Source organism: Ostrinia furnacalis, unplaced genomic scaffold (genome assembly GCF_004193835.3).
Source record: "Ostrinia furnacalis isolate ACB-3 unplaced genomic scaffold, ASM419383v2 OfSCF7578, whole genome shotgun sequence".
In the NCBI taxonomy this organism is placed as follows: Eukaryota; Metazoa; Arthropoda; class Insecta; order Lepidoptera; family Crambidae; genus Ostrinia; species Ostrinia furnacalis.
In genome coordinates, this window is record NW_021137817.1 from 331,086 (window position 1) to 348,143 (window position 17,058).

Consider the following 17,058-nt stretch of genomic DNA (forward strand, 5'->3'; position numbering starts at 1 on the left):
AAATTAAAAAACTAAAGCGAACGCTCGGGACTTCGTTTGGGTTAAGCTTTTTCTTCAGCCAACTTAACTTTTGCTGTAAGATTAAAATGGATTTCATCACATTTATATAGTTAATTATTAATTAAGATAAAAGTTACGTTAATGAAACATTGTTATATAATTTTGTGATAAACTTACGGACAAAAGTTGGTAACTATATTTTAGTAGAGACACCAATACAACTGTTTCATATTTATAAACAAAAGCCGGTGGGGTCAAGCGTTCGAATTCTGGAGATAACAAATCGTATATAAAGGTTTGTAGCATTATCTTGTTACAAAAACAAACAGACAGTGTGTGTAAAAGTATTATTTACTCCAGAACTAGACATGGCATTTAAGGTGAGTTCCCATTCCTAATATACCTTATTGATTCAGTAAAATTAACTTTAGTGCTGATTTGCACCAACTTACTTTAACCGTAACTATAATAATAACCGTTGCTTTTTATGAGGTTGACAGTTTTTGACATTTGTTAAAGTTAAAGTAAGATGATGCAACACTGCTTAGGTTAAAGCTTTAATTAATTAAGACTTTAAGACTTAATTAAATTAAACTTAATTGGCCTACTTACTTACAGTACTTAGTTTTGCAATTGTTGTACTCTTTATTTATAAAAGGGATACCTAAGTTTAAGAAATGTAAAGTTTTATCGCACTTCCATTTATTTATTTATTTGTAGAGCAGAGAGTACCTAATCTTAAATTGTTTATTTATTTAATTTAAGCTACATTTATCAATTTGGTAAAAAAGATAGTAAGGATTGTGTCAGTATCCTAAAAATAGTTTCAGGAAGAACTCCATCCATCCATATTTCCCTGGTAATCCTCACAGTTTTTGAGGGTCGAACGAAATCCTTGTGAGCAAATCCGAAGGCAAGCCTAAGTGGATAAGACTCCGTGGAAAATTATTTAGTAATTATTTATTTAGTCCACAACAATAAATTATGTCATCGACGTTTATTTACTACCAGAGGTTATCGCTGTTTAATAATAAAATAATAATATGTCTGTCTTACATTCAGTTGGTACCTATTTCATTTGTAAAGAGATTTTGACCAAGAAACTTCTTTCTCTTTGCTCTTTTGTTTCACGGAGAGAAATATTTATAAACCTTATTATTTATATTAAGCCAATATTTAAGTGAACACTATTTAACAGTTTTTAATTTTTCAGATTGCTTGTGTACTGTTGACGTTGGCTGTCGCCTGCTACGGTAAGTTTTTAACTTTTTATCCTAATACTTATCTAACCTTGATCTTTTACCTACAATTTACACATTATTTACTTTACTATAATAAAACTCTTTACAAAGAATCCAGTTTTGTTTATAAGTAGCAAGATAATATCGATTTAGATTTTTTAAATAATAGGTACCTACATCAAACCTTGTTAATACCACAAAAAGTCTGAAAACGAAATCGTACAGTTAAAAACGAAACAAGTAGTGAAGGTTATAAAACCTTAGTATTTTAAACTTCATTTTTTTTTTACCAGGCATGCCTCACTACGGCGGTGGCCCCGGTAACGGCGGCTACAACCAGGGAGGCCAGGGTGGATTCGGACAAGGACAGGGTGGATTCGGTCAAGGAGGACACAGCGGACAAGGTGGATTCGGTCAGGGAGGACACAGCGGACAAAGTGGATTCGGTGGTCCTCAGGGCGGCTTCGGTGGTCCTCAGGGCGGCTTCGGTGGCCCTGGATCACAAGGTGGCCACGGACAGGGAGGATTCGGTCAGGGTGGTCACGGGCAACAAGGATTCGGTCAGGGTGGTTTCGGTCACCAATCTGAGCAAGGATACGGCCAGGGTGGTCACGGACAACAAGGTTTCGGTCAGGGTGGTCACGGACAACAGGGCTTTGGTCAGGGCGGTCACGGACAACAGGGCTTCGGCCAGGGAGGTCACGGACAACACCATGGAGGCTACCAGGAACACGGCTACTAATTTGGGACTATCGAACAATTGTATTATCGAGATGTGTTGATCGACTGAACTAAAAATGATTTTTAAATAAATGTATAATCACAATAACTTTCATTGTTTTTATTTCGTAGGTAAATGAGTAAAATATAAGCAATAATGGAGAGTTAGTATAACTTATCAAACCTTATTCATAAAAAGCTGGAACTTCAGATCATTCCCTTCTATGATAGAATCTGAGGCTGGAACAGTTTAAATTAGCACACCTAAATTAACGTAAAAACTCATTTGTATCATAATTAACTATCCATTCCTATCCTGGGTTCAATTTCCAGGTATTGCACAAAATTGAAAATCAGTTTTGTGTAGGTAGGTATTCCTACTTTTTTAGGCTTGAATCGTTCTTCAATAAATATTAAGAAACACAAAGTGATTTTCCAATATTCCATGCTTCAGAGGGCACTACTTAACACGAATCGAAGAATTAGTAATGATTATAATGATTAATTGTTTAATCATCATTATGCGTTTCTTGTAATTGTAACTAATGTGGGAGAGCACCACAATACATGCGCGACGGATGCGCGTGGGCAATCGTGCGCAATCGTCAGCCTAATTGGATTCCTGTTAGTAGTGTGTTATTATCTCATTTGCCACACGCATGTATCCTGTCGCCAGGTATATAAAGTGTATCACAGGTTACTTAAGCTACTATCTGTTGTCCTTCTTCTACTATAATTTTAAAGGTTAGCGCAATTTCATTCTCAAACCCTGTCCTGTTATCCCAAGGATTAAAATGGCACGATTTGTGGTAAGTAAAGATCTAATTACTTAGGTAGTTTAGAACGTCTGAAGTTGTAGACATCGTTTTTCACTGAGTTTTCATTCAGGGAAATCTTTTTCATACAGTGACAATCAAATATTTCAAAAAGGGGTATGCTAGTCCTGTTTTGAGGTTTTTATCTTGAGCGTGTTCATTTTCTACTTAGGTATGAAATTAAAGCTTATGCGTGCTTATTTTCTACTTAAGGAGATGAACTTATGGCATTTGCCATAGTTTTATTCAATAGATCTTTTTCATGATTTGCGTTAGCTACGACAAATATCGTTAGTCATGAAACTCGATCATTTACTTAAAATTTTCCACTATCCACGAATTTCAGGTTTTCCTCACATTCGCCGTGTTACTCCTGGTCACCATTTCAACAGCTGCTGAAGATTCCAAGCCACAGGGTGATAGCGCACCTACAGAACAGAAAAAAGATTTGTTCGCCACCGTCGCACCTTCCAAAGATGGTTCAACCACCTCTGATGGCCCGAAGACTAGCAATAACACTTCTAGTGCGAGCACCGATGACGTGTAGTGCCTTGTTTACCAAGTTATTACGTCATCTAGTACCTAATAATAATGTTTACCAAGCTAAAAGTAAATGGACAAAGTGTTTACTGGTTGAACATTCTAAGGCTGGCTGGGTTAGGCCTCAGCCTCGAACTTAGCGGGCAGCGGCGCGGGAGCGGCGGCGGGGCGGGAGCGGCGGCGGGCGGGAGCGGCAGGATCTTATGCGTAAAATCAAATAGACCGGTTCTCGAAAACAGCGGCGCGGCAGCGGCGGCGCCGGAGCGGGCAACGAGCGGGTAGCGGCGAGGGAGCGGGCAACGAGCGGGCAGCGCACTCCTTCTTTTGCCCACAATAAATCGAGCGTAAGGAATAAATTTGAATCGAAATAAAATTGTCGCCGTTGTTCAGACATTTCGTTCGCGAATAAAAACAAATATCTCGACAACACATCCCCGAACACAACACTTCGCCGCTAAAGCGCCGCGCGAGCTGCCCGCTGGTTTCGAGAACGGGTCTGCGTTGCCCGCCCCGCTCCCGCGCCGCCGCCGCCGCCGCCCCGCTGCCCGCTAAGTTCGAGGCTGAGGCCTTACACCATCTTACTTTAAATATAACAAACGTTAATAGTCTTTCAAACTCCATACAAAATTCACCGGTTGAGATTACAGTCACTATTAAAGTAAAATGATGCAACTCAGCCTAAGATGGACGTCTGTAACTTTCATTTGTTTGTTTTATAGATAAATTGTGAGAACAAATAAATACTTCCTTGTCACTTTAATCTCCACCAAATAAAGAAGTTGCTGATATTTAATTGATTAGAAACCCTTTTTGATGTTTAATTAACTTTATTATTTTATGATTTAGCATACGAGTGCATTGAAAGTATTATTTATTTTAATCTGGATAAGAATTTCATTCTATACTACTGTCAAAAAGATCCCATCAAAAACAATACTTGTCAAAAAAACCAAGTCTCGCAACTCAGTTGTTCTACGGTAAAAAGTTGTGAGATCCATGTAATACCAAGTCCAGGCCAGGAAATCTTTAACGTTTTACATAAATATTTGACTTGGCCATCGCACTAAATAATTTAATTTACACGTGTTTTCATGCGATGGCCAAGTCAATATATTTATGTAAAACGTTAAAGATTTCCTGGCCTGGACTTGGTATTACATGGATCTCACAACTTTTTACCGTAGAACAACTGAGTTGCGAGACTTGGTTTTTTTGACAAGTATTGTTTTTGATGGGATCTCATTTCTTTTTGTATTTTGTAGACAGCAGTTATGTATCTAGAAAACTGGACCGAAATTGAAAAATTTTACTCGACTTGGCGGTTGCACTACCGTGCCCCCAAATCTCATTTCTTTTTGTATTTTGTAGACAGCAGTTATGTATCTAGAAAACTGGACCGAAATTGAAAAATTTTACTCGACTTGGCGGTTGCACTACCGTGCCCCCAAATATTTTAGTTTTTCCTTGATTCATACACCAAACACTACTTATATTCCAAATTTGAAGCTTCTAGGTCTGCTAGAAGTGCCTTAGAGTTTTGATGATCGGTGAGTCAGTGAGTGAGTCAGTGAGTCAGTGAGTCAGTCAGTGAGTGACAAAATTAAGTAACTTTGACCCGTTATAATTCTTAAACTACTGGTTCAAATTGAATGAAATTTTAAATATACCGTGTCTTTACAATGCCTGCATAGCTAATGAAAATTCAGCCTTCTAGTTTTATCCACAACGAAGTTACAGGCGGTCGAAAATGGCCTGAATTGTTTCGAGAAAAGGATGGTACGGCCGTGCCGCTTTTTTGCTCGACTTGGTGGGGGCACTGCCGTGCCCCCAGATAGAGTCAATCATCTTCAAACAAATTGAAGTTTTATCTGAGGTGAACTGAACTATACCTAATCCCTAAAACAAAATGAAAGCATTTTTATTGGAATCCAACCTAGAACAATACCTATTTGTAATAAGCATCTCTCATCGAGTATCATCTAAAATTCTAAACGGATTAGGAATACTTAATAAGATACTTGAAAAGAGACTCTGACATAAATGTGTGGAGAGCCTAAAATAAGGCCTGTAATACCCTGTATTTCAGGACTCTAACGCCCGTATTCTCAAACATTACTATGAGGTCTCATAGTGTGCGTGGACGCACAGGCACAGGGTCACACACGAACCAATCACAGAGCTCTATTCAATGCTGTGCATTCGATTTCCTACTTCACTTAAGCAAGTATCGTTTGTGAATACGGGTGTAAGTCCCACCACCCGCATAAGTAGTTACTTACCATTAGCTATTTACATAAGTAACTACATAAATAATTTGTAGCTCGGACCACTGTTTGATTGATTACCTACCTACATGTTTTGGCTTGTTATCTTCCAGTGCGATAAACGTGACCCATATTGTAGTTTATGTTTAGGGTCATATGACACAATTTTATAATAGTTAGAATTATAAGCAAGGCCTTCTGAAGTTGATATTAATTTCATCCGGGTCGTAAACAATTGAATAAGTAACTGTATCTTAATAGATAATGTAGAGGGGTCATTCCACCGGCCAAGAAAATCACGTGTCCGGGGCCAAAAAGTACCCGAATATCATAAAATTTTAGTAACAAATATTTTTATCTAATAGTATAACTTTGGTTCTTGTTGTTAAACCACAGAAATAGTTAATAATAGTTAATTAAGTAATTTAAAAAAAATCGTAAGTCGTCAAAAATTGATTACCACGACGTGTCCGCGCTCCCGATTTCAGAACAAATTTGCTCGTATAAATTAATCCGTTATTATTACCGCTTTAAATGCTTATGTAATCGATTACTGATTAAATAAACATTGATAAATTAAATACGATATAACTATATGACTAAAAGGTTTTGTAAAATAACTATTTGAAGTTGTGTCCGGGCGTTAACCGTGATTACCCCGACACGTCACTAATGTGCGCCTACGTCCCTAGCTACGCAATTTAGAAACGAGCTCTATCCTCCCCCGTGAACCTTTAGTGGTGGCCTGCGTGCCGAGGTGATCGGTAATGCAACTCGTCGCAGGATTTCGGAGTTATCGAGATAAGAATATGATTACCCCGACCTTGGTTCAGTGCACGATTGATTTACTCTATCCTGTTTTTTTAGGTTTCTTTACATGGAAAGTTCTTGAGAATGTACAGGAATAATGGTCCATGTAACCGCATTTTTGTGTATTAAAACATATGGGATTCAACTTACAGATTGGGCAGGGCTCAGGATAAACCTTAATTTTTTGACTACCCCGACCTTGATTACCCCGACTTTTGTCACCGAGTAATCAANAAAGCGGTAATAATAACGGATAAATTTATACGAGCAAATTTGTTCTGAAATCGGGAGCGCGGACACGTCGTGGTAATCAATTTTTGACGACTTACGATTTTTTTTAAATTACTTAATTAACTATTATTAACTATTTCTGTGGTTTAACAACAAGAACCAAAGTTATACTATTAGATAAAAATATTTGTTACTAAAATTTTATGATATTCGGGTACTTTTTGGCCCCGGACACGTGATTTTCTTGGCCGGTGGAATGACCCTATTATCTTATTTGCCACACGCATGTATCCTGTCGCCAGGTATATAAAGTGTATCATAGTTTACTTGAGCTACTACTATCCTTCTTCTGCTATAATTTTAAAGGTTAGCGCAAATTCGTTCTTATTCCCTGTCCTGTTAACTTGGATTAAAATGGCACGATTTTCGGTAAGTAAAGTTCTAATTACGGTTTATTTAATTAAGTAGGTAACTACGAGTAGTACAGAACGTAAGAAGTTGTAGACATCGTTTTTCACTGAGTTTCCATTCAGGAAAATAATTTTCATGCAGTGACATCATATTATACAGTGCTTGCACAATTTAATTAAATCATGTTATGTCGTTCTGTTCTGTAACTATGTGTTCTGAATTAAGATTTTTGCTTACAGTGTACCTGATATTTTACGACACGAAACTTTGAATAAATAATAATCTACATTATAGTGTCTTCTATAGATTATTATTTATTCAAAGTTTATGTTGTAAAATATCTTCGAAACATTTCATCGAAATAAAATCTTGCAGTCGAGAGTCTGCTTTAAAACTGGATCACAGAATCGTAGAATCTGTGGATACCGATCAATTCACAGTTCAGTTACTTTTTCATACAGTTAATTTTTCTTTTTTGGTTCCTTCTCTCTTTTTTAAGATTTTTGCAGATTGCGATTAGCTACAACAGATTTCGTTATTCATGAAAATAGGTAGATTTCGATTATTGACTTAAAATTTTCCACTATCTACGAATTTCAGGTTTTCCTCACATTCGCCGTGTTACTCCTGGTCACCATTTCAACAGCTACTGAAGATCCCACGCCACAGGGTGATAGCGCACCCACAGAACAGAAAAAGGATCTGTTCGCCACCGTCGCACCTTACAAAGATGGTTCAACCACCTCTGATGGCCCGAAGACTAGCAATAACACTTCTAGTGCGAGCACCGATGACGTGTAGTGCCTTGTTTACCAAGTTATTACGTCATCTAGTATCTAATAATAATGTTTACCAAGCTAAAAGCAAATGGACAAAGTGTTTACTGGTTGAACATCTGGGTTACACCATCTTACTTTAAATATAACAAACGTTAATAGTCTTTCAAACTCCATACAAAATTCACCGGTTGAGATTACAGTCACTATTAAATTAAAATGATGCTACTTAGCCTAAGATGGACTTCTGTAACTTTCATTTGTTTGTTTTATACATAATACGAGTAAATACTTCATTGTCACTTCAATATCCAATAAACAAAGAAGTTAATGATAATTTCCTGATAAAAACGCTTTTTGTTCATACATTTAATTCATTTTATTGTTTTAAGATCTAGGATTGGTACGAGTGCTTTGAAAGTAACCTACCGATTATTATTTATTTTAATTTGGATAAGAATTTCATTCTATACTACTCTCAATAAGATAGAGTCAATAATCTTCAAACAAATTGAAGTTTTATCTGAAGTATACCTAAGATGCTTTCATTTTGAATTAGGGATTAGCCCTAATTCAAAATGAAAGCATTTTTTATTGGAATCCAACCTGGAGACAATATTTGTGATAAGTATCTCTGTATCTCTTATAGAGTACTATCATCAAAACGGGTTAGGAATACTTATTAAGATACTCCAGAGAAAACTGAAAGATACTGACAATCCTGTATTTCAGGACTCTAATCCCTAATTTTTAAGTTACCCCTATGGTAACTTGGTAACACGTAACAGGAATTTTGTTTTCATAGGGGTCACTTAAAATTAGGGATTGATGGTGAGAACGAGCATACTCACCCGCCTAAGTAGTTACTTACCATTAGCTATTAACATAAGTAACTACGTAAGATAATTTGTAGCTCGGACCACTGAATAGATATTCTAGAAGTGATTGATTACCTCCATGTTTTGGTCTTGTTATCGTCCAGTGCGATAAACGTGAGCCATATTGTAGTTTATGTTTAGGGTCATATGTCACAATTTTATAATAGTTAGAATTATAAGCAAGGCCTTCTGAAGTTGATATTAATTTCATCCGGGTCGTAAACAATTGATTAAGTAACTCTATGTTAATAGATAATGTAGAGGTACCTACATAAGTTACGTAGATGTCAATTATAACTGAAGCTTTTAATGTGCAAAATAGGACTGAAGCTTTTAATTTGATCTTGAAAACATCTTGACATCTTTCAGTTATTTTACTAACTTTTTAAATATTTTGTTTCTAATAAAATAATTGAAGTATTTGTGTGTTTATTATTGAAATCAGTCCAGTGGTTTAAAACATGTTTGACGAGTCAACTCTCAACTTGCAAACGTTTACTGAAAAGTCTGAGTTAAGCTGGCGCTGCTAAAGGTACCTTCAATGTAATGAGAAAAAAACACAATTTGGAGCTCCATTTATTTGCTTCAACTACATAAATAATATTAATCAAGCTTTGGTCGGTTGCATCTTCAGATTTTTCAGTTTTCAGTAGTTAGTTAATTCCCTCCAAGGTCTTGGAGTCCTTTGGCGTCGGGCAGTTTAGGGACGTCGGGCAGTTTGGGCGCGTCTGGCACTTTGGGCAGCTCACTGGGCGGCTTGATGCCTCCGGGGAGGTCCAGGCTCACCACCGCTGACGCCAGCATCAGTAAGCAGACGAAGATCTACAAACAGATTGTAAGTCAATGAACAGTTTAACCACCTCATGACCTAGTGGTAAACACCTCTGTGGCCTAGTGGTAAACACTTTTGTGACCTAGTGGTAACCATTTCTGTGGCCTAGTGGTAACCACCTGTTTCAGTCCCAGAGGTTCTGGGTTCGATTGGATTGGATTGGAATGGAAAGTGAGGGTAGTTTTATGTCCGCCTGACTAGCTACAACCATCTTACCTAAGTCTGTTGCCATAACAACAATGTATAGCATTGTTGTGTTCTGACAGTTATGTTAGTGTGGTTGAGGATTCCGGGTGAAGTTCGCTTCCACCGTAAACCTGATCATCACTTTCATAAGGTGATAAGCAGGTCAAGAGATTCCACATAATGTGTAAAAAATTAAGGATGATCCAAAGTAACAGATGAAGAGTAATATGACATTCAATAAGGATAGTTTTCCTCATCGGTGCTCGCAAGACAATTGCAAATGTCATTGTTGGTAAGTAAAAGACAATAATACCTATTCATTAAAATAGTAGAAACTGATTTTTCTTATTCTAATGAATAGTTCTACAAGTAGGTAATATTGTTTTTCTATGGGTGTCTTTAATTTGGCTGTAGGTGACTTGGATGTGGGTTCTGGATATCTCATTGTTACATTAATTTATTTAATTTCCAGAGTAGGTCCTCAACTATCAACTATCACGATTGCCAAGTAGTCAGTCTACTTCAAGACAATCATCGAATATTTTGCGTTTGATATGTTACAAAATATAGTGACAATAGTTAGTAAAAAGTTTGACCTAAGTTTATTGGAAGCCTATCGTAAGTAAGATCAAAAATAAATAGTTAAACTCGTAGCAAAGGTAAATCAAAACCATTTCTGGTAACAGTTTTCCATAAAATCGGTTTTTTGTAACGCCGAATAAATTTTACGAGACATACATGGATCGATGGATCTGTGCGCCTTAGTTTATGTTGTGTTTGAAGTAACTCAAAAATAAAAAGAGAAATGATAAAAACTCACCACAACCCGAGACATCTTGGAGATTTGCTGATAAAGAACTAGTGGCTAGCACTTCGCAGCACACTTCTTATACCCATCCATTACCCATGCATTTTCCAGGAGACATTAATTAATACACAATAAGAACAGTAATTAGCACAAAAACAATGCAATTGCTTCGACAAATAGTGGTTCATGTAGGAACATGGTTATTACGTATAATTAAATGAAGATAGATTCATGTAAAAAATAAATAACGTAAAGTAATGAAATGTAACTATCCAACTTTGTTGGGACTTCATGTCGATGTGTTTTTAACAAACTCATTTCGTAAATGTCTCTGGGAATTGATCTCAAAGGCAATACTCGTAGTTACCATAAGTAGCTAGACAGGTATAAATTTTATTCATAGTTAATTTAATTGTTTGATGTAGCAAACTCGAATGGAATTGTAACTTTTATAGAGCCTAAAGAATACTTAAAGTTGTGATGCCGTAATAAAAAAAAACATAGCTCAATATAAAATAAAAAAAATATAATACGTGTGTCTACTTAGGCACTGCGTATGTCGTTAATGTATAGGACGCAGAACAGCGTGTTGGTGTCATCTGACAATACCAATCAAACCAATTACAAACTTAACAATAGAAGTTACATTTCTTAATTGCCTAATTAAAGGCTGCACGTGCGAGTTCACGCGTATTTCAGTTAATATTCTTAATTTAATGATAATAGCAAAAAACATTTTTTAAACACGTACAGAACAATAATGAGTCATCAAAATCCGTTTTTGCATAAAAGAGTATCCTCACAAACTTTCACATTCAACATTACATTTAATTATTTTAAGCTATGGTACAAAATCCACGGATTTGTGAACAACAATTTAGGCTGAGTTGCACTATCTTAATTTAACCGTAACCCATAACCGGTGTTATTGTATGGAGTTTAACAGACTTTTAAAAAACCCTCTTTCACTAAGCTCTCAATTTTTAAGTTTTGGTATAAAATTATAAATGGAATAATTTCAGGAAGGTAAAAATAAAGTTTTTGTTGTTATAAAATATAATAATTTATTTCCTTACAACAGGAACAGTGAACACTTATAGCTAATTAGTTAATTTAATTATTTATTAATAGCGAGCAGGCTGGCCATTTGAATCTGTAAAGAAAATATTGAATTATTTACGTGATGAGATAAATAAGTGAAACTGGAGGTCGTGTGAAACTGATCTAATGGGTAGGATGAAACCAAATGATTATGCTCGTTACAAGAACTAGTTAATGATGAATCTAGTTTTGATAAAAAAATGTAAGACAAAAACAGAGGTTCTCAGAAAAGAAAAGTTATTATGCGGTAATACTATATTTTTAAAAAGAGGCTAAGGCTATGACTGGCCTTTGACCAGTAAAGCACAAAGTGGTTTATAATATAATAACATTCAATAAAATTTAACCTTCAGAAAATACTGAACCTCTACTATAGATAAATATATAAATATAAATATCCTTGGACATTTTACACTACGCTTCTAGTTCCAAACTAAGCAAAGCTTGTACTATGGGTACTAGACAACGGATATAAACATAATTGAATACTTTTTTTTTGTAAATACATACATATTATACATAGTAACACCCAGACCCATCACAGAAATTAAAATTCATCATTTCAATTTCTGCCCGGCCGGGAATCGAACCCGGGACCTCTCGGCATAGTAGTCCGTATCGAAACCACTACACCAAACGGCCGACCAACCAAATACAGCTGAGATAAAGTATACGGCTACAGTATACGGTTACTACTCACATTGGTTATATTGGGGGTAGCCTTGGTAGGACGACTGCGGGCCTGAAAATATTAAAAGCATTAATTTTTAATCTTTTTTAGCAAGTATCAATAATATAGAGTATAGAGTCATTATTAAGTTCATGTAATCATAATGGTTAAATAATAATAGATAGGCACCATATAGAGTGTAAGTAAATCGTATTGGCTAATCGATTTTACATAGGATGTAATAATGGGTCAAAGGCTTTAATATCAGCATAAATAACAATACTAAATAGTTACTCTACAGTAATTTTGACCGAAGAAGCGGTAACCTTAATAGAAAGTAGCAATATAAAGTCAGAAAGCATGTGTAGGTACCTTGGTTTTGGTTTTAATTTTGAAGGTATTCTTGGTCAGCCTGGTTCACAGCTTGATTTTTATTCTGAGCAGCTTCTTGGTTCACGGCGGGGTTTCCAACTTGGGGAGCGTTTTGGTTAACGGCTTGGCTTGGCTCGTTCACGGCCTTGTTTCCAGCTTGGTTCCAGGGTTGGTAAGCGTTTTGGTTACCGACTTGGTAAGCGTTTTCGTTCACGACTTGGTTTCTGGCTTGGTTTCCGGCTTGGTTTCCAGCTTGGTTCCAGGGTTGGTAAGCGTTTTGGTTTGGAGCTTGGTAAGCGTTTTGATTACCAACTTGGTAAGCGTTTTGGTTTGGAACTTGGTAAGCGTTTTGGTTACCGACTTGGTAAGCGTTTTCATTCACGGCTTGGTTTCCAACTTGGTTCAATGGTTGGTAAGCGTTTTGGTTACTGACTTGGTTGGCGTTTTGGTAACCGACTTGGTAAGCGTTTTGGTTGCCGACTTGGTAAGCGTTCTGGTTAACGGCTTGGTAAGCGTTTTGGTTACCGACTTGGTAAGCATTTTGGTTCGCGGCTTGGTTTGGAACTTGGTAAGAGCCTTGGTTCACAGCTTGGTTTCCGACTGGGTACGAATTTTGGTAAGCGTCAGGGCTTACTGAAAATAAATGCAGAGACGATTAGTTTTCTCGATTTAAAAAAAAAATATTAGGGTGTATCATAAAAATATTTGGTTACAAATGAAAGCATTCGAAAAAAATGTGTTTTGGTTAAAATATCTTGAATAATTTGAGAGGGAAGTATACTATACTATACNCATCGATTTTACATAGGATGTAATAATGGGTCAAAGGGTTTAATATCAGCATAAATAACAATTTACAATACTAAATAGTTACTCTACAGTAATTTTGACCGAAGAAGCGGTAACCTTCATAGAATAAAATTAGCAATATTAAATCAGAAAGCATGTGTACCTTGGTTTTGGTTTTAATTTTGAAGGTATTCTTGGTCAGCCTGGTTCACAGCTTGATTTTCTTTTTGAGCAGCTTCTTGGTTCACGGCGGGGTTTCCAACTTGGGGAGCGTTTCGGTTAACGGCTTGGCTTGGCTCGTTCACGGCCTTGTTTCCAGCTTGGTTCCAGGGTTGGTAAGCGTTTTGGTTACCGACTTGGTAAGCGTTTTCGTTCACGACTTGGTTTCTGGCTTGGTTTCCAGCTTGGTTCCAGGGTTGGAAAGCGTTTTGGTTTGGAACTTGGTAAGCGTTTTGATTACCAACTTGGTAAGCGTTTTGGTTTGGAACTTGGTAAGCGTTTTGGTTACCGACTTGGTAAGCGTTTTCATTCACGGCTTGGTTTCCAACTTGGTTCAATGGTTGGTAAGCGTTTTGGTTACTGACTTGGTTGGCGTTTTGGTAACCGACTTGGTAAGCGTTCTCGTTGACGGCTTGGTTTCCAACTTGGTTCAATGGTTGGTAAGCGTTTTGGTTGCCGACTTGGTAAGCGTTCTGGTTAACGGCTTGGTAAGCGTTTTGGTTACCGACTTGGTAAGCATTTTGGTTCGCGGCTTGGTTTGGAACTTGGTAAGCGCCTTGGTTCACAGCTTGGTTTCCGACTGGGTACGAATTTTGGTAAGCGACAGGGCTTACTGAAAATAAATGCAGAGACGATTAGTTTTCTCGATTTAAAAAAAAATGTTAGGGTTTATCATAAAAATATTTGGTTACAAATGAAAGCAAGCAATTCGAAAAAAATGTGTTTTGGTAAAAATATCTTGAATAATTTGTTCATTGTTCACAGACCTTGGTTTGCGTACTGTTCCTTGGCTTGAGGTTGAGGTTGAACTTGAGGTTGAACTTGAGGTTGAACTTGAGGTTGGACTTGAGGTTGAACTTGAGGTTGAACTTGAGGTTGCGGTTGAGGTTGAGGTTGAGTTAGAGGTTGAGCTTGAGGTTGAGATTGAGGTTGAGCTTGGTTGGATTCAGCAATGACGTTCTTGGCAAAGTTAGTAACTGTAACGAAAAAAAGCATTTAAACTCACCGCCAAACACAATTTTTTAGAAACGTAGCACCAAAGTCGATTTTAATTACAGCTAAAATGTTTTTTAAACTTTTGGCTAGATTATGTTTCCGTGACATACCATCGCTTGCGTAGTTTTGCCAGGACGTAGCGGTTTCCTCAGCTGTGGATACAAGTAAATCTTTTTAAGTATTAAATACAAAGAATGATACTTTTTGCTTTATGTTATTAGATGACTGACACTTGCCGCCAAGTTCGTATTCACAATTTTATTAATTTCTAAAAAACTCGTGTTAACTACATAGTTGTCTCTCTTGTATAAAATATATTAAATTGTAAATATGAAGTTATGTAAATAGTAATTTAAAGCTTATTTAGTTACCTTGCTGTCCTGTGTAGCGATTTACGTTCCAATTTTTACCTGTATAAAAAAATAAGTAATTAATCAGAATAATGAATTGAAAGTTTCAAAAAATATTTAATGCATTTATATGCTCAACATTATGAATACCTTGCCATTGATTCACTCTTTGGGAGCCTTGGATGGCAGCATTGTTCAGGTTATTCAAGTATGAGGCTTGGTTAGCAACGTTGTTTACGTTTTGGTATGAGGCCTGGTTAGCAACGTTGTTGACGTTTTGGTATGAGGCCTGGTTAGCAACGTTGTTGACGTTTTGGTATGAGGCCTGATTAGCAACATTGTTGACTTCCTGGTTGGCAACGTTGTTGACGTTTTGGTATGAAGCCTGGTTTGCAACGTTTTGGTATGAGACTTGATTGTTATTCACTTTTTGTTGGGCTTGGTTAGCGCCGTTATTTACACCTTGATACACTTGGTTAGCGATGTTGTTTACGTCCTGGTATGAGGCCTGGTTAGCAGCATTGTTGTAGGCTTGGTTGTTGTAGCCAATGTTGTTCACTCCTTGATTGGCAACGTTGTTTAAGTTTTGGTATGCAGGCTGATTAGCAACATTGTTCACGCCTTGTTGTGCTTGGTTAGCGTTGTTTAGACCTGACCCTTGGTTCCAACCTTGGTAGCCATTCCATTCTGGAAAAATACCATAAATATAACAAAGGAACGATAATAATAATAACATACGATAATAAGTTGCAAATTGCAAGCAACAATTATATAAATTAACGTACCTGGCCTCGCCGAGCAGGCAACAATAGTGCAAAGAAGGATCTGAAATTGCAACAAATATTCGGTTAGGAACTAACAAACAAATAATGTAACTTCTACATATAACTTTCTTTACAAGTGTGAGTGCGTTATCCTTCATTATCGCTTCCAGGAAAGCTACTCGTTAACTCATCAGGTACAGTCAACAGCAATAAGTCGATGATTATTAGAAATTCAATACACTAATGAACGATATTCGCGTTAGAACTCTTATCTGTAGCATTGAGATGATATTAAAGTAGATTACCTATAAGTACTACGCTACTAACAACATACAGTTTGGACGCAAACTTCGTACATCATTAGTATGAGTTTTTGATTTTGATCTTCAACTTTTGCATTTGACTGTACACAAACTGCGTACATGACATTGGGTGGACATTGGCTTTAGAGTGAATTTTTGAAAGGTATTTTATTTACCCTTGTACTTTAAGGCAGGCATTAGGGAAGACCTGGTTAAGACCAAGTAGAAATGCGATTGTGATAGAATATTAGTACAAGTCAGTCACTGTGTAGGTTTGTTGTCGACACGAAAAGAAGAAGTCCCGTTACCTTTGTGGCAAGCGAAATATGCTTGTGTTACGAGTGGGTTCACAACAATAGTTCATAAGCGCAGCGAGGATCGAACCTGAGGTGGAATTGTGTAAAGCAATCGTTAACATTTGACAGTTCATAACGTACGATTATTCTGTCAAACACTTTGTTTAACTGACTTTATCGTACGTTATGAACTGTCAAATGATTACGATTGCTTTACACAATTCCACCTCTGATCCGACACCGACACCATTGGGTGGACCTAGACCGGTGGGTGGTGTCTATGATGCAGTCTATTTTTATAAAATGCTTAATACTAAGGCGCAGAATATTACAGAACTCGAAATATTAGTAAGTACAAGTGGTACAAGTAATAAAAATAAAAGCAAGTGATACTTACTACGGCGAAAGACTTCATGGTGGAGCTGGTTGTACCTTTGCTTGCTGTATGGAGCTTAGTGATGGGTTACCGGTATCTTTGGCTTTTATACCCGGTTTAAACCATTTAAACTGATGTTTGATTACCAAATATAGCACAAAAATAACAGATGTTCCATAGAATTTGGTGGATTCCGCTCCAATTGTGTTTGATATTGTTTGTACATAAATTATTAATTGACGTGGATTAACGTTGCCGTTGAAATACCTACCCAACAAAATATTTGTATTGTGTGAGCGTCACCAATTCTA

At 36.8% G+C, this 17,058-nt stretch overlaps 3 protein-coding genes across 5 annotated transcripts; 2 read left to right on the forward strand and 1 right to left on the reverse strand.

Moving 5' to 3' along the window:
• Positions 1–330: 330 nt before the first annotated feature.
• Positions 331–2,033, forward strand: CPG18 (cuticular protein glycine-rich 18). Its single transcript, XM_028321785.1, has 4 exons — positions 331–380; positions 1,214–1,253; positions 1,535–1,617; positions 1,705–2,033. The coding sequence occupies exons 1-4, from the start codon at positions 369–371 to the stop codon at positions 1,981–1,983; spliced, it is 414 nt and encodes a 137-aa protein (XP_028177586.1). The 5' UTR covers positions 331–368; the 3' UTR covers positions 1,984–2,033.
• A 437-nt stretch (positions 2,034–2,470) lies between these two features.
• LOC114365239 (uncharacterized) lies at positions 2,471–8,306 on the forward strand. Of its 3 annotated transcripts, XR_003656914.1 has the most exons (3): positions 2,484–2,770; positions 3,123–3,433; positions 3,885–4,094. XR_003656914.1 is itself a non-coding variant. In XM_028321778.1 (2 exons), the coding sequence occupies exons 1-2, from the start codon at positions 2,756–2,758 to the stop codon at positions 7,831–7,833; spliced, it is 216 nt and encodes a 71-aa protein (XP_028177579.1). In that variant the 5' UTR covers positions 2,471–2,755; the 3' UTR covers positions 7,834–8,306. The 3 variants fall into 3 exon arrangements, 2 of the variants coding, with proteins under 2 accessions (XP_028177579.1, XP_028177578.1); XM_028321778.1 differs by lacking the exons at positions 3,123–3,433; positions 3,885–4,094 and adding an exon at positions 7,633–8,306 and having other exon boundaries at positions 2,471–2,770; XM_028321777.1 differs by lacking the exons at positions 2,484–2,770; positions 3,123–3,433; positions 3,885–4,094 and adding exons at positions 6,897–7,050; positions 7,633–8,306.
• Positions 8,307–13,620: 5,314 nt separating this feature from the next.
• LOC114365228 (uncharacterized protein DDB_G0292186-like) lies at positions 13,621–16,828 on the reverse strand. The gene is made up of 8 exons (XM_028321761.1): positions 16,769–16,828; positions 15,795–15,834; positions 15,335–15,696; positions 15,160–15,298; positions 15,031–15,069; positions 14,770–14,811; positions 14,431–14,640; positions 13,621–14,276 (listed from the first exon to the last, which is right to left on the reverse strand). The coding sequence occupies exons 1-8, from the start codon at positions 16,784–16,786 to the stop codon at positions 13,621–13,623; spliced, it is 1,506 nt and encodes a 501-aa protein (XP_028177562.1). The 5' UTR covers positions 16,787–16,828.
• Between the last annotated feature and the right edge of the window lie 230 nt (positions 16,829–17,058).

Coding starts and splice junctions, on each gene's coding strand:
- CPG18 (XM_028321785.1), top strand. Junction 1,254..1,534: donor GTTGGCTGTCGCCTGCTACG/GTAAGTTTTTAA, acceptor TTTTTTTACCAG/GCATGCCTCACTACGGCGGT. Junction 1,618..1,704: donor TCGGACAAGGACAGGGTGGA/TTCGGTCAAGGA, acceptor CCTCAGGGCGGC/TTCGGTGGTCCTCAGGGCGG.
- LOC114365228 (XM_028321761.1), bottom strand. Junction 15,299..15,334: donor TCAACAATGTTGCTAATCAG/GCCTCATACCAA, acceptor GTTGCTAACCAG/GCCTCATACCAAAACGTCAA. Junction 14,812..15,030: donor TCGCTACACAGGACAGCAAG/GTAACTAAATAA, acceptor TTGTATCCACAG/CTGAGGAAACCGCTACGTCC.
- LOC114365239 (XM_028321777.1), top strand. CDS start 6,907: ATGTATCCTGTCGCCAGGTATATAAAGTGTATCATAGTTTACTTGAGC. Junction 7,051..7,632: donor TTAAAATGGCACGATTTTCG/GTAAGTAAAGTT, acceptor TACGAATTTCAG/GTTTTCCTCACATTCGCCGT.